Here is a 16348-nt window from a genome sequence, read left to right on the forward strand (position 1 = left end):
GATGCGGCGGCAGGGCGAAACCTGTGGACAAAGAGACACAGTGTGGAGCTTTGTTCAGTCTGTGCTCGTCCAGAGGGAGCCTCCCGGTGAATTTGCTAGCACTGTCCCATCAGCCCGAAGGACACACTTGGGATTCTTGAGTATAGACCTGGTGTCTGTGAGTTCCCTCTCTGTGTATCTGCTGTCTGGCTTGGATGTGCTCCGAGGTAGGTGCCTGGAGGGAGCACTGGGGGCTGCTTTCTAGTGGATTCGGTGGAGACAGCCACAGACAGGGAGGGCAGTAGAAGGGCTATAATGCAGACCTTTGTCCAGGGTGGCTGTTGAGCAGGGCGGGGGGGGGGTGGGAAACCACGGCCGTTGACAGCTGTTTGGATGTTGTTCTTTGGGGCAGTGGCTTTGGCCCATTTATAAATGCGACCAGGGTTTGCGAGCGCAGAAGGCAGCGTATGGATGCTGTTGGTCCCATGAGGTCCGTAGGCACCTGTGTCCATGCTCAGTGTGGTCATGGCCCGCACACCCCTTCATGGCTGCCCCTTTGAGCACAGGAAACAGCTCTGGGCCCTACTGTGTTGGGAAATCCTCCTTAGGCTTTTTATACATTTAGAAATTCTTTGTCTAGATAATATTTTTTTTATGAGATAGGTAAAAGACCTTACCTGTGGTTTTATGGCTTTGCCGGACAAACAGGAGCCTAAAGACATGAAGTGGCCTGCTTGAGGTCACGCAGCGTGTCAGTGGGAGGAGAGTGGTGGCTCCCGAGACCTGATCACGTGCTCGCTGTGTGAGGCGTCGTGTTGCCGGTGGGACCCACTCATCTGGGTTTTTGCCCTGAAAACCCTGTATCCTGGGAGGCTTCTCAGGCCGGGGTCAACCAGGACAGTTGGTCTCCCCACATATGGCCAGTCTGCCCAAACCCCATTCTCACTCTAAATATCTGGGTGTGTCTTACCGAGAAGCCATTGAACATTGGACGCGATACACCATCCTGTAATGAAATACACGATAAGATTACATGGAGAGGAAACGCCATGCTTGGGGATAATAAATGGGAGTGGCAGAGATTTCCCCCCTGTCCGCACACAGGCTCTATTAAAGACTTGGCAGCTGAAACGGAGATGTTCTGATGTGAAAAGTTAACGCAGAAATAAATTATGACTCAGAGGCCGGAGTTGGTGGTGCGGGTGTTGTAGCAATCCTGACTTTCTTGCGAGAAGACTGGGAGCCTGGTTCGTCAGGCCCCGTCAGCCGTCCAGAAGGGAAGGGACCCGTGTAAGTGAGGAGCTGTGTGTGTGTTGGAAAATGGCCAAGTCATGCATATTCAGTATATAAAAAAGACGGATCTGGAAGCTGGAATCCCGGAAGGTTTGCTTTTCAACAGAAAAAAAAAAAAAAAATGAATAATGTCCTGATGACCTGGTAGCAAGTCTGATTCCGTGAGGAATGGCAGCTGCGTTCTAAGAGGAATGCCATCTTTTTCTCCGATAAGTCTGGTTGATGAAAGGAGACAATAAGTATTGTTTATCTTGAGCCTTCCCATGTCTCTGTTTCTTCCTTCTCCTGACATATCTTGCAAAGGTACTCAGGTGCAACCTCACGGGCCAAGGACCTCTTCAGAGTTAGTGTCCACCAGAAGATCCGAATCAACTGGGGAAGGCTTCAGGAATGGTAGGACTCTGCCGCCTTTGCACCCAGAGTGGTGTCACATTATAATTGGTGCCCCCCAGGATGGACCGGGGAGCAGGGCCAGGACTGGCTAGATTGCTAACAGGGGAGAACTTGGGAGCCCGTGGGGCTGATGTCTCACGGCGCTCTGGCTCTGAAATGCCTGGGGTTGAACCCTGGCTCTGCCATTCGTTAGCAGTCTGATGTTGAGCCAAGTCATTAACCTTCTGCTGGGCTTCTCATCTGTCCGTGAGATAGTGCTTGTAAAACCTTGCTTCCCAAAGTGCGGTCTGTGGACCAGCTGCCAGGGGTGTTTTCTGGGAGCTGGTTAGAAAGGCGGAATCCCAAGTTCTACTCCGGACTTCCTGAATCAGAGTGCATCGTGACCCATGTTGTGCTGGGGGACTTGTAGGCATAGTACCATTTTGAGAAGCACTGGTGTGAAGGACTCCGAACAGGGCCGGATAAGGAGATGGGTTCTGTACATTTCAACCCTTCTTTCCTTTCCACTCAGTGTAAGATCTTCCCCTTTAACAGGGCAACATGTGGCTGTAGCAGAGAGCATTCTCCTAGGAGGGTAACTTGCAAGAGTGGAAAGACAACTGGACCAGGGACTGGAGGGAACCCATTACGTTTTGTCACCTCCTAGCTGTGTGACCTTGGGTTGGTCATTAACATCTCCGAGTCTTGGTTTTTGTCATCTCTTACATGGAAATAATTCTTCATTCACTCACTCACTGATTCATTCATGTCACCCTCTTTTATTCATTTGTGGGACACATTTACCTCACTCTGTGGTTTCTAATGATGTTTAATTCCAGAAATCTTTACTGAGTACGTGTGATGTTCTAGGGACACCGAGGGAGGCAAAAGTGAGGCTGACCTACAGAATTTTTAAAGGTGGAGAGCGATAGTGTCTACTGAAAAATGCTATCCTAATACGACTTATTATCACATCTGTTCTGAGGAGGTAACTCATAGCGGATTATCAGTTTCGGGGACGTTGGAGCTGGAGGGGGCCGAGTCACTTTCTGAGAAGCCATTAGTTCAGTACATGTGACATCTGACCCTAACAGGGACTCTCAGCGTCCATCCTGGGCCAGGAGAATGGAAGTGAGAAGGTACCACTTTGTCTTTTTACCCACTCAAACCCTCTGTGAGCTTTTCAGCCTGCCGTGTTTCTGAGGCCGCTTTTATGGCAGCCCCTCACTGTGAGCTTGGCAGCTGGGGACACACGCTGTGTTGTAAGCATGAGTGTTCGTAATGGGGTCTCTTCTGCTGTGGCCCAGATATTGGCAGAGGCTCTATCTGTGCTCTTCTAACCTTGACATCTAATAAATATTAATGCCCTGTGTGTGTTCTCGGTTCCCTTTGTACCTGCCTTGTGGAGTTCATTGTTTACAAGGGTTATGGTTTACAAACATTTGTATGTTTACAATGTGTGTAAAGGCCATGTCTTTGTATATCTGGCACTTAGCAGAGCGCCTGGCTCATGACAGACCCTTGAAATGTGCTGGCTGTCGCATCAGCGTGCACTGACGGCAGTACCTTTCCTGGGATTAGCGCGGCTGTTCCCGTGCTTGTTGGAATTCACCTATCATTTTCCTTTAGAACTTACCTCGATCCTAATAAGTATTATTAATATTCTACTCACCTATTAGGCTTGTCTTTAATCCTCTGACTATGTTAATTTCACGTTGCCTAGGTACCAAGTCTGGCCGCAAAATACCTGATGGCTTTATCCCACCATCCACGACCTAAGGTGTGATGGCTTTGGGATTTCTGGCTTTGGAGGCAGGCAGCCTGGATCACATTTCCACGCTGCTACTTACCTTCTCTGATACTTTGGCAAGAAACTAATCCCCTAAGCCCCTGCTGCCTTGTCTGTAAAGTGATTTTGATAACTGCATTTGCCATGCAGGGCTGTGGGGAGAGCTCCCCGAGCTCTTTCACACGGAAAGGGTGGTACGGTATCTGGCAGCTCGGAAGTCTCCGTGAATGACAGTTCCTTGAATGTTTTACTGTCGTGGTTTCCGGGTAGCCGGAGCCCCGCAAGCAGGAAAGCAGTCAGTCGTGCTGGTGCGTGCCCAGCTCCCGTGGCCGTTCCCTCCGGGGTGGTGGCATCAGCAAGCGTGAGTGCTGGGGCGGGGGGGGGGTCCCTATACATTCAAACGTGCGTATTGAATCACTCAACACTTCCTTTCTCATCTTGGGCTTCTCTGTGGAGTCCTGGGAGGGTTTTCTTTTTTTATCCTCTGCTGTGCTGTAGGAACAGAACTTCCCAGAAGAAGGCTGAAGAATTAGATGACCTTTTGGGACATTTTCGCAGATGGCAAAACAAGTTCCCGGTCCCTCCCCCTCAGACAACCACATTCTGTCTGCCTCTGGATGTAATTTGTTAGACACTTAACCCGGCCGTGGGGAGGAGGTCATCATTGCTTCCATCCGTGGGTCCCCCCAACCCCTCCCCTGCAGGGACGGGTCTTGGCCTCAGAAAAGAGCCTCTGTATTGCGGGCAGCAAGGGCCTGCGGTGCTTCCATGCCTCCTGCCCCCACACGCTTGGGGCGTGGATGGAGAGTTGCCCTGCTTCTCCTTGGTGCGTCATCTCGTCACGTCTGTCGCGTCCTGACACCAGGGAGCTATCGGGAACGCCTCGCGGGACCCAGGGCTGGAAGTTGGCAGGTGGGGGCAAAGGGAGAGGTCTGTCTCGGCCACCTCTTTCACCAGCTCTTCTCTGTCCTCTCCTTCTCCCTGATCCAGGTGTACGTGTCTTACGACTATGGAAAATCATTCAAGAGAATTTCGGAGAAATTGAGCTTCGGCGTGGGAAACAGCAGTGAAGCGGTGATCGCCCAGTTCTACCACAGCCCTGCAGACAACAAGCGTGTAAGGAAAGGCTGTCCCGCCCGTTGTGACTTCATGGGGCTGAATTCCGGGACCACTGCCATGCTAAAGCGGGTGGGGGGGCGGGCGGGGGAGGTGCTGGGAGAATGTGCGCCTTGTCGTCATCTCGGCAGCGTGACCCGTAGCCAGGGCCTGTTTTTCCGCTCACCGGGGAGTTTGGCAGAACACAGGTGTCAGGGTGAAACTGTGCAGAATCAGGCCGGCCAGGTACTGGCCAGGCAGGATTTCTGAACGAACAGTGTCAGACTAACGGGCAGAAAGAAAATCTGCCAACGAGTGAACTGCCCATCTCACAGGTGGCAACAGTGTTACCTGGGTTTACAGGGACTTTCACCACCCATCTGAGGCAGATCTTGCAGAATGCTTGCCGAATGCTTGGTTTGGTCAGTGTCACCAGTGCGTGTGGGTGTGCGTGTGCACCCCCCTCCGTCCCACCTGTACTGGTCTAGAAAAGACCACCAAGGCAAGGCGGCACATACTGCTGTGCCTCTGGATTTGTTTTCCCAGCTGGCTGGCCCCGGGCTGTGTTTCTGCAGCAGAACCTGGCAGTTGGATATGGAGGAAGCATTGATTTGAGATTGCCCTGGGCCCCCAGAGAGGGGGAGGGGGAGGACGGAAGGGCAGGAATCAGGCAGCCGGCACGGTTAGGCACGGTTAGGTCGCTGTAGCTTGGAGAGTTGTATCTGATTGCTTTCTTCCCCACTCTGGGGAGCCCTAGCTTGTTTCCAGAGGCAGGATGACTGCCCCTAAGTTTGCTCAGGAAGCTCTGAGGTCAGGGTAGCTGCTGCCTTTGTTTATCCAGAAATGAACGAGACCCACAGGGTCCTCTGGCCAGGTGCCCCCCCAACACTGGCTTCTCGGGTTGCCTGTATTCAAAATATTTAGCCACTGAAGTGGCACTGGCCAATCGGAACAGAGCCAGCCTGGAGGGAGCTGGGTCCTGAAGGCCACCCTGCCTGGCCAGGCATTAACCTTTTAGTTGCTGGATGGTGGACAGGCCCTGGGGAAGGGGCCAGGCCACTGGTGCTTAGGAGGGGCCTGTCTTGGGTTTCAAGGAAGCAGTTATTTACTAATGGGTATAGAAAAAAAAAATTTTTTTTTTTAAACTAGAATAGCTCCTACGGGCATATACTGGCTAATATTCGCCCTGCCTGATGCTCTGAGAGTGGAGCAGCAGTTAGGAACAGCTCCCTTACCTAACTTGCTCCATGATGAAAAGCAAGGAAAAGGTGTTGGAGGGACTTGGCTCTGGAGACAAGATTTCCAGCTCTCTGCAGCCACTCCTCCCACTGCACTTGGTTGGGCAGGTCCGGGCCTTGGGGCACCCAGAGTTAGGTGGGCCCTGCTGCCTGCTTTGCTCTTGGCTTCTGAGAGGTGAGGATCCCTGCCCCAGGGTCCAGGTTGCTGGCTGTGCCACATCCCCCCTGGATAGAGCTGTATGCCCCCTGCCTTCCAGGAAGCAAATAACACTCAGGTTCCTCACCTTGTCAGGATATACTGTCGATTGTTATTATCATTATCTTTATTCATAGCCCCAGAGCTAACTCTTACTGCAGTTGTGGCCTTGGAACCACCCTGGGGTCCCTCTGGAATCTTCTTTTTCAGCTCCATCTGCCCCCTCCTCACCCCTGCCACAAGGGCACAGATGTCTGCAAGCAGGTCCCGACTTCCTTCCTGCTTGTCGTGGGTTGTGGTGAGCAGCTGCTAGGCCCACACGCACGTCTGAGTAGTCAGAAGACAGGAAAGATGATGGTCTGGGCTTCCAGAGCACGTTTGGCGCAGGGGCAGAGGGGCTTTTGGAGCATTAGGTCAGGAGAAGGAGCAGGACAGGGACCAGGGCGCCGGGGCTAGAAGAGAACGTCAGGGGTGGTCGTCAAGGAGTTTGGGGTACTGCAGGGGCAGGGCATACCTGCAGCCTGGGCCCTCCCTATGTGGGAGGTGGGGCATGTTGGGCTTCTCACCAGAGAGATGGACATACTTGGGAATTGGTGGGGAGCTGGAAGAGGAGCCGCCCTCTTGGAAAACCTAGCGACAGGTGGAGCAGGGGCCTGGAGCAGACTGAGTGGGGTTAGAGATGCAGCATTCGCTGCTGAGTTTCTAGTTCCCCAAAGAAGGTCGTTACCTCTCCCCAACTTCTCAGGGAGGAAGCTGTGACTCTTACTGTGCCAGTTACTTCTGTGACTTTTGCCTTTGTCCCTTGGCAGGCAAATTGCCTCACCAGACCTTCCACTTCCTGAGAAAAATCACACAGGCTAGGTGCCTTGCTGTCAACACCACCAGGGTGCTGGGCCCAGGCACATCCCCCGTGTGAAGACGTGAGGGGTGCTGTCAGGGAGCGGGGTTTGAAATGGTTGAAATGACCGTGGACGGTGGCTTGGAAAGGTGAGGATGTCACGCGAGGGCCACGTGGAAGTCTGAGGGGGCGTGTGCGCCTGTGGAAGGGGAAGGGAAGTGCTGGTTAGGCAAGCAAGCTCTGCTCCGGTGGTTTTGGTTTGTGATGGAGATGGAGTGGCTGCAGGGTCATGTGAGGGTTTGGGTCTATTTTTGCACCTGCCGCCAGCCCTCACTTCCTTCTTCTCGGCCTTGCGTGCTGCCTCCCTAAAGCAGTGCACAGCCTTGGCCACCTGGCAGTGCTGCTGGCCCCACAGCGCACCTGAGGTCAGCCATGCAGTACGTCTGGGGCTCCTTCCAGAAGGTCCCAGAGTGTGCAGCTAGGCTTCCCAGCCTGGAGAGGTGGGCCCCTGTCTCTTTCCCTTCATTTTCACCTCCTGGACATATGTTGCTTCGTTGCTTCCTCTGCCCTTCCTCCTGTCGTCGTGCTCCTGGTTCCACCACTGAGACCTGGAGAGAGTCACTTATGCCAACATGGAGGTGCATTCTGTAGTTAATTTTATGTTTCTAGAGGTATTTGTATTTTAAGAGGAAACATCATTTTAAGCCCAAAGCTGAACATTCAGTGATGGCAAACAGGGTGGGAAAGGTGGGGGTGTCAGAGGACACTTCTGAAATCGCACAGTCTAGGAAGCACCTGGTAGGTCGGCTCTGCTGGCAAATCTGTGGGGTTGGCCGTGAGGAGATAGGGACCTCAAGGCAGAGTGGGACATGCTGTACTTCCTGTCCCATGCTCGTGTGGTACGGTTACATCACAGCTGTGCCTCAGTGTTGACGGGAAGCCACAGGTGGGTGGGGCTGGGGCTTAAGTGAGTTCGGGTCAGAGGAGCAAAGGCTTCACGGGGTACTTGGGGTTGGCGATGGAGCTTCAAGGACGGGCGTGATTCCAGTAGCTGAGCAGAGTTGGGGGGAGTCCTCGAGGGGGAGAAGGCCCTGGGCAGAGACGTCAAGGTGCCAGTCTGTGATTTCTGTGTAGGCAGTAGGGAGACTCCCTTCTCAGGGGTGGAGGGTTGGCGTGGGGGTGCTTCGAGATACCAGGCAGGCCCCCCCAGCTGAAGATGGAGGAGTTTGCTTTTTGCCTCAAGGACTGTGGGGAGCCATGAAAGGATCTTTGAGTAGGGGACTCGCTGTAAATAGAGTCTTTTAGGGAAATGCATGTCCTGGCAAGAGGCAGGATGGATTGGAAAGGGGAAAGATTAGAGAAGGGTTAGGAAGTCATGGTGGGGGGTCGTGGTAATATAGGCATGACGTTGCCGGTTCCTCAGCCGAACTTCGTATCGCCCTCTGAGTATTTCACACCGTGCCAAGCCCGGGAAGACACAAGGGGGTCTAAAGAGCCCAGCGCCCGGTCCCAATTTGCTCATGGGCTCTAGTAGGGAGTGGGCCACATTGGTAGCACTGGGGATACAAAGGAGAGCAGAGATTATGAAGAGGGAAACATAACTGGGTGGGCGGCTGCTGGGGAGTGGGGCCGAGGCAAGGCTGTGGAGCGAAATCCCAGCTCTCATCGTGAGGACTCAGGCAGGGAGCAGGTGTAGCACTCGGAGAGCTTGGGACGCGGCGGGACGGTGTTGGAGGACGCGGTTCTGGACATAGCGAAGTATCTCGGCACATCAGAGGGGAGATGCTGGGGAGGTCAGAAGTCAGGGTCAGACTGTAGATTACAAGACCTGACATGCCTGATCTCAGTGGCGGTAGTTGAAGCCGTGTGGGGGTTAGCCGCAGAGGACGGCAGAGCGATGAGGAGATGTGAGGGTGGGGAGCGGATGAAGGTGAAGAAGGAGCCGGAGGAGAGCCAAGGACGAGGTGGTCAGGTGTGAGGCTTGGAGGCTTGGCATGAGATGGTATCGCCCAAGGCCGGGGAAGGGAGCTGCTGCTACAAGCTTGAGGGAGAGAGAAGGCACGTGGATGAGCCCCGGGGGCACAGGGTGAGATCTAGGCATGAAATCGAGGAAGTTCTGCCTCTTTGTTGGAGGAAGAGAAGAAAGGATTTGGTGGACGGTGAAGTGGTGGGCTCTGAACCGGCCAGACACGGCTGTCGATGCTGCCTCCTGGCTCACCTTGGCCGGTTAACCTCTCTACGCCTTGGTGTCCTTGTCAGGAAAGGAGGATAACAGCCTGTCTAAAGGCTGCCTGGCTGTGAGTACCGGAAGGATGAAATGCACTAAGGATGAGCGTGAGCTAAGGCACGCACAACTTGTCTGCTCAGCTCCTGGCACACACTGAGTGTTATTAACACGTTTCTTTTTTTTAATAAACTCTGCACCTAATGTGGGGCTCGAACTCACGACCCCAAGATCAAGAGTCGCCGGCTCCACTGTCTGAGCCAACCAGGCGCCCCTGTTCTGGACACGTTGAGCTATTATTATGAACGACAGATAATCACAGTCTATAACCGGCTACATGATTTTTAGATCTTCAAATGTGAAACCCCTAGAAACCATGGAATAGATTTCTGGAGAAATCTTTCTAAACTGAGAGCACTCCGTTCCCTAGTAACCGAGACGGTTTCGGAGCAGGAAGATGGGCTCCGTCATTTCTAGGGAACGCCTTTTATGCCCCGAATGATGATGGTCCCCTTAGGATCATAATTGTTTTTACAACATTACCTTTGCTTGTGGTCATTTGTGCTTTCACAATATTCGCTCGCCTGTACGGTTAGATTTAATGAGGCTCCTACGGAGTTTGGAGTACTCTATCAGATGTCGTGGAAGAAACACGAGAGAAAGAACACGTAGAATGCGCTCCTGGGGATCGGGGAGGGAAAAGCCAGAGGCGAAGGAGCGAAAACACGTGAACGCAGCGTGCAGACCAGCACAGAGTCTTAGGACATGCCTAAGCTGCTCGTGCCGAAAGGATTCTGAGCAGAAGATCGATCTGGGTCAGATGCAGTCGATGAGGGGAAGTGTGGCTGAGACGGATTCTTTTGGATTGTTAATTTCTGGGGTTTCAGGGACTGGCTGGCGCTTGGAGCTGGGTACGCCTTGCTCTGGTTCACGGTGAGCCGCTGAGCCACCCTCGGCCTGCTGGGAGCAGGGGGCTGCCCTTCCCATCTCTCGTGTCCGTTCCAGGCCTGCCACCATCTGTGCTCTGTAGACGTTTCCTGCAGGCCCTCCCGGCCGTCCTCAAGTCCGTGCTCTACTTTTTTTTCCCGTGTGTTCCCAAACTCAAACTGCCCTCAGCTCGGGATGTTCTTTGCCTCTGGAAGTCTTGCCTGCCCTTCGAGGGCCAGATCTTCCCTGGAGTCACTTCTGATCTCCCAAACTGGAACTTGCCTGGACTGCGTGCTTTCACAGGACTCTGTCCGTGGTTCCCCACTGAATCTCATTTTCCCTTGAGTTATAGTCACCCACGATCACGTCTGTCTTTCTCCCACACGAGACTGCAAGGATTCTGCGTTTTCACCATGGTACCTGCAGCATCTGGTCCATGGGGAATATTCAGCACACATTTGTGAAGTTGAATTGCCTTGGTCCTTTCTCCTGGAGAACTCTCTAGGCTGGCAGTCACACTGCATTCCCCCGTGTTCAGAGCCACTCACCTGGGCAGGGCTACATCAGGTGAAGGCCCTGCTTGCCAGAGCTCTTCCTGCCGTGTCCCAGAGTGAGGCGGCCAGCCCCATGGGCAGCTTGGTCCCAGAGCTGCCCTGTCCCCTGGCCCAGTGGCCGGAAGGAGGAGCTAATCCTCTTAGATGGGTGTGATCATCGGGGTTTCCCTGGGAAGACACATCTGTAGCTGCTCAGAAAATGGAGGGAGGGAAGCAGGCTCACCTGTGTGCAGCCGGTCTGAAGAGCAGGCCTGGGTCCCAGCCGCCCTCTGATGGTGCCTGAGTGACTTGCCAGAGGGTGAGAACGGCCAGGTCCGTTCAAAGAAAAAAAATAGGCTTGACTAGCTTGGTTACCTGGTGAAAGGGGAGCCTGTCCTGTACCCCTTCCTTCCCTGAGCCTTGCTTGATGTGCACCAGCGTTTCCTCCCAGCCGGGAGATGGGGAGGAAGCCGCGTGGGGGTCCCGCAGGTCCCCGGCCCCGCACCCACTGCCGGGACTCCTGGGGGCGGGGTGTTGGGCGGCCCTGGCCGGCCCGCTCTGAGCTCGCCTCTTCTCTCCCACAGTACATCTTTGCGGACGCTTACGCCCAGTACCTCTGGATCACGTTTGACCTCTGCAACACTATCCAGGGCTTTTCCATCCCGTTCCGGGCCGCCGATCTCCTCCTGCACAGCAAGGCCTCCAACCTTCTCCTGGGTTTTGACAGGTCTCACCCCAACAAGCAGGTAAGGGAGCTTCTGGAACACAGTCAGGTGGGGCTTCTCCGGTTTTCTGTCCTGCCCCAGGGGGTTGTGTGTCCTCTGAGTGGCCTCCCCCGACCCCTCCCTCCTCCTTTCCCAAGCTTAGCCTTTGTACTAGTTGATGTCCCATGGCTGAGGAAAACTGTATCTCCCTGGTGCCCTCCGTCTGCCTCCCAGCCAGGGGGCAATGCCAAGCGCTCCGCTGGCCCTCGTAGCCAAACATCATGCCCTTGTCAGTGTCGATGCTCCTTTGTGGGTTCCGGGGGTACATCGAAGCTCTGGAAATGAATCAGACAGAGCCAGCTAAAGAAGTCTGGAGTCTGAGCTCTGCGGGGACCTCTTCTTGAATTTCTGTTCTACCTTTCCCAGCCTCCACCTTAAACACGCTGCTTTCGTATCATTTATTTGAAATTACCATTAACTTTAATTTTTTTTCCTGCACGCGTGTGTGCACCTATAATATAAATGTGTGTATTTTTCTCCTTAAATCTGGATTTGAAGGAGAGTGAGATGGGGAGAGAGCCCACGTAGGATTTATATCTCAAGGTTGAAACTTGCCAAATGTAGACTATCAGTCTGGTATAATCCCATGAGACCAATAGACCCTGTAGGATTGGATTCTTGATGACTTTTGAATGGCTTGGCTCATAGGAACCTTGGAATATTTCTTTTTCTTTGAAGATTGTTTAACCAAAACATGATCTGTTTACCTTCCCTTGCCTTAGGGAGTAACCTAAGTACGGGCTGGGTCAGTTTACCAGTGTAGGTGGGTTAACGTTATTTTTAGTCTTCTCCTTCTTCCTATGTGGTCACTAGGGCCAGAGGAACACTCGGATGCTGTGTTTGGAAGTTCGGGGGACTTTGGCAAAGACCAGCAAGGTCATCAATGCTGCCTGTATCGTTTGTATTCAAGTGGTTCCCCTTGATGCTCTTTGCCTCTGCACTTAGCCAGCGTCCCCTCTGTTCGCCTTTAATCACCGGGCCCATTATGTGTTTTTAAGGACACGGTTTCCCAAGCGAGAAAGTACAGAGTGTAATCCTTTGTTTTTACTCTCCCTGATGGCTAGTGTTGAGTAAACTGTAATTTCTGATGATCCGTAAATGGAAGACAATCCCCAGTCATTTTTCCTTGTAGTTCTGGAGGCCTTAATAACTGCGGAGAGGAATGTGACGGTGCAGATCTCGCCTTCCCTCCCCCTCTCGTTCGCATTTGGAGTAACCAAGCTGGCCTTGCTGATCTCTGGGCCTGTCTTCCCAGACCGCACGTTATTTATGATGGGGCCTGATGGCCGTGCTGTTCAGGTTATGCCTGCCTCTTGCTGCTTTTTTTTTTTTTTTTTTAAAGATTTTATTTATTTATTTGTCAGAGAGATAGAGTACACACACAAGCAGGGGGAGTGGCAGGCAGAGAGAGAAACCGGCTCCCCGCTGAGCAGGGAGCCCCGTGTGGGATTCGATCCCAGAACCCTGGGATCATGACCTGAGCTGAAGGCAGATGCTTAACTGAGCCCCTTGGGCGTCCCTGCCTCTTGCGTGTTGATCCCTTCTTGCCCTTCTGGTCTTTGCAGCTATGGAAGTCCGACGATTTTGGTCAGACCTGGATCCTGATTCAGGAACACGTGAAGTCCTTTTCTTGGTAAGTCATCCCCCCGAAAGGTTGAATTGCATAATCACCTTTCTTCAGTTCCAGCTCCTTCATGGAGGACAGACCTACCTCACCTGAAGTGTGGAGCCTGTGGTTCTGGAAAGGCACGTTCCAGACCTGGGAATTAGGGCTTCGAGTACAACACGCTCACCTTGCGGGGCGGTGGGAGATGAGAAAGAAGGTTATTTGTGAGAGAAGTGATGGAGCTTTTGCATTTTCCAATCCATCAGGGAACCCAGGGGAATGGGAAGCACTTGCATGGATTAGAATCTCTAAAGACCTTCACTCTTGGAGCATGATAACAGAAGTGGGGATTTTTCTCTGTATAACGTTCATTCACGTGTTCATTCATAACGTATTTTTTTTGGATGCCTGCTGAATATAAAACATTCTAGATGCTTTAGGGTAGAAGATGTTGAATAATTTATGGATATAGTTATTAAGGAGACTGCAGCTCAGGAGATAAGAAAAGACATTTTGTGCACATAACGCATCATGGAACGTGCTCAGAAGTCACGGATGTAGCAGGAGAAGCCAGAGGGGGGTTAGGGTGGGAGGATCCCAGACAGCTCCGTGGAGGAGGTTCCCTTTGAGCTAGGATGTGCACCATAGGCCGGAGGTAGCAGGAGGGGCCGGGAGGTGTGCAGGGCGGGGATTCCGGACAGAAACAGAGTGGCCAAAGGCAGAGACAGGACACTGTGGCACTTGGGTGGAGAACACAGAGTCTTACTTCTGGACAGTGTGTTGGGTGAAGTTTGAGAAGGGACGTTGGTATCCGAATCTGCAGTGCTTGCTAAAGGAATCTGGACTGAATTCTGAAAGCAGCAAGGAGCCCCTGTTGGGCTTTGAGAAGGAGAGAGAAATCAACAGGGCTGGACTTGAAGAAGTACAGTTGTTTCTAGTCGTATTTGCTTCTGGTCTTTCGCTGTTATAGGAGGCAGTATGTAATCTCGAGCAGGTGCGGTTGTTCGCGTGTGGGCTAACGTGCAGAACAGATTTTCAGGGGCGGACGTGCTGGGTCAGCGGGTCACTCAACCCCTTCACACTCAGTAAACTGGATTCCTCCCACGTTGACCCTTGACCTTCATCGCCCTCAGTCAGCTTCCCCTGGGATCTTCCCCATTTCTCTTTCTGGTTGCTCAGGCCAAGAACTTGGAGTCATCACTGATTTCATGTTTGTTTCATGCTTCACATTACACCTGTCAGGAAATCCTGCTGTCTCTGCCTTCGGTTTATATCCAGAATCTACTGCTCAGCTATGACTTTACTCCAAGCCACCACTGTCACTCAGTGTCACCAGCCACCACCTGGTCTTTCCACTACTACTCCTGTCCTTCTGCAATTAGTTCTCAGTACATGGCTGGGTTGATCTTCCTAAAAACAGTTCAGATCATGTTATTCCTCTCTCTGCTTTGAATGCTTTAATATGCACCATCACTTCTCTCAGATTAATGCCAAGGACATTCTTACCACAGGGCCTTTGCACTTGCTTTTTCCCCTGCCTAGACTGCTCTTCTTCAAGATATACTTATTGCTTACCTCATTCAAGTCTGCTCAAATAACACTTTCTAAATGAGGCCTATGCTAAGGATCCTATTAAAATTGCAACTGCTCCCCTGTCATTTCCTGTGCCCCGATTTGTTCTTTTTTTGTATCACACTTACCACATTCTTTTTTTTTTTTTTTTTTTAAAGATTTTATTTATTTATTTGACAGAGATAGAGACAGCCAGCGAGAGAGGGAACACAAGCAGGGGGAGTGGGAGAGGAAGAAGCAGGCTCATAGCGGAAGAGCCTGACGTGGGGCTCGATCCCAGAACTCCGGGATCACGCCCTGAGCCGAAGGCAGACGCTTAACCGCTGTGCCACCCAGGCGCCCCCACACTTACCACATTCTAATATGAGATTATTAGGGTTATTATTTGTCTTTCTCTTTTTGATAGAAGAAGCTCCACAAAGGCCGGGGCTTTGGTCAGTTTTGTGCACTGATACATCCCCAGTGAATAAAGCACTGAAGTTGTAACTTTGGTAGAGTTTGCCAAATCTATGGAAAGTGTCAAATTTTGCTCTCATCTCAGTAACATAGAACTGTGCCTCTCTCCACAACCAATGTGTTGGGGAAGACGTAGTATCTCAGTATCATCTTCGTTTGAATTTTTCTTCTTATGAATAAGTTTGAACATCTTTTAATTGCTTAAGCATCACTTTTATTTCTGTTTTTATGACATGTCTTTTCATGCGCTCAGCCCTTTTTCTGTTGAACGGTTAGTCTTTTTATTGATTTCCAGGAGCTCTTTGTATATTTGAGGTTAGGAGTTTGTGACATGAAATATCACACGTGTAGGTTCGTTTATAATTCTCAGTTTAGCATTTGTGTTTTGAGGTTTCCATGTGGTTTTTGGTCCTCATTAAATGCAGTGGTACATACGGTCTGTGCTGCTTTTAGCAATCTGTTTGCAGAAGAATGTGTTTGAGTTGGTATTGCTTCCTTGGTGAGTGGGGACAGTGAAGGTGGAGGGAGCCCAGGGCGGGGTCCAACAGCTGAGCATCTTCAGACCCCATAGGACTTCCTTTTCAAAGAGGGCAGCCGTTTCTGACCCTTGTGTTCTTTTCCTTGGGCAGAGGTTGTGGTGTTTAGTGAAATTATGACTACTGTCTTATCCAAGTGTAACCTCTACTAGAGGAATACCATTAGAACTCCTTTTTGCTTTACTTGTGTTGTAAGGGGACAAACTGCCCTTTTATCTGCTTATGTAACCGTATATTAAGAGGGCACACTAGCAGGCTGACGGAGTAAAGGAACATCATGTTTGGGAATTTGTATGTTGTACCTTTTGCCTCCATGCACATATGCAGATATCTCAGGGGAAAGGACTGGCCTATCTTATTTTACATAATTGCATGTCTGGTGTCAGGGCATTTCAGGCCATTTGGAGGATTTTCCCCTAGGATTTCCCATAATAAGGGAGAGTGTGCCTCTGAGAATAATGGCGTACATTTATTCAATCATGCAGGGCAGCCTGGGAGCCGCAGCAGTTTGGAAAACCAGGGATCTATGGAATCCAGAGCTGGAGATTGGCAAGACGGGACGGTGGAAGGGCTGTGGGGGAGGGACTCAGGGATGCCCCGTGGAGCATCATTGAAGGGTTGTAGGTGAGGCCAGGTGAGGACTGGTGACTGTGCTCAGAGATGGAGCAAGGCTTGGAATTTTCGAATGAGGGCAAAGGGAACAGAAGGTAGTGGAAGGCTAGCGATGGCAGAGGGACAGAGCTTGGAGGCAGAGCGGCTCTCAGAAACGGGAGGGCCACACAGGGATCACGGAAGAGAGTTGGGGAAAAAGTCACAGCTCTTTCTCTCTCTAGATGCTGCTTTTGTTTAGGAAAAGAATAACAGAGGTGAGCTCAGTCTCAAAATTATCTGAGTGAAGGTCCCTTCCTCTCTGCCTTTTTAAAAATATCC

The 16348-nt window shown here is 51.7% G+C and overlaps 1 protein-coding gene across 3 annotated transcripts in view; it reads left to right on the forward strand.

Moving 5' to 3' along the window:
• SORL1 (sortilin related receptor 1) overlaps positions 1-16348 on the forward strand; it is a 170483-nt gene that overhangs the window by 35040 nt on the left and 119095 nt on the right. For all 3 annotated transcript variants that reach the window (XM_057316611.1, XM_026505541.4, XM_044386576.3), the window contains 3 exons: positions 4424-4549; positions 11069-11230; positions 12814-12881. In XM_057316611.1, coding sequence (XP_057172594.1) covers positions 4424-4549; positions 11069-11230; positions 12814-12881 — 356 coding nt within the window. The remainder of the gene's footprint in view (positions 1-4423; positions 4550-11068; positions 11231-12813; positions 12882-16348) is intronic.

The sequence above is a fragment of the Ursus arctos genome, unplaced genomic scaffold (assembly GCF_023065955.2).
Source record: "Ursus arctos isolate Adak ecotype North America unplaced genomic scaffold, UrsArc2.0 scaffold_22, whole genome shotgun sequence".
Taxonomy (NCBI): domain Eukaryota; kingdom Metazoa; phylum Chordata; class Mammalia; order Carnivora; family Ursidae; genus Ursus; species Ursus arctos.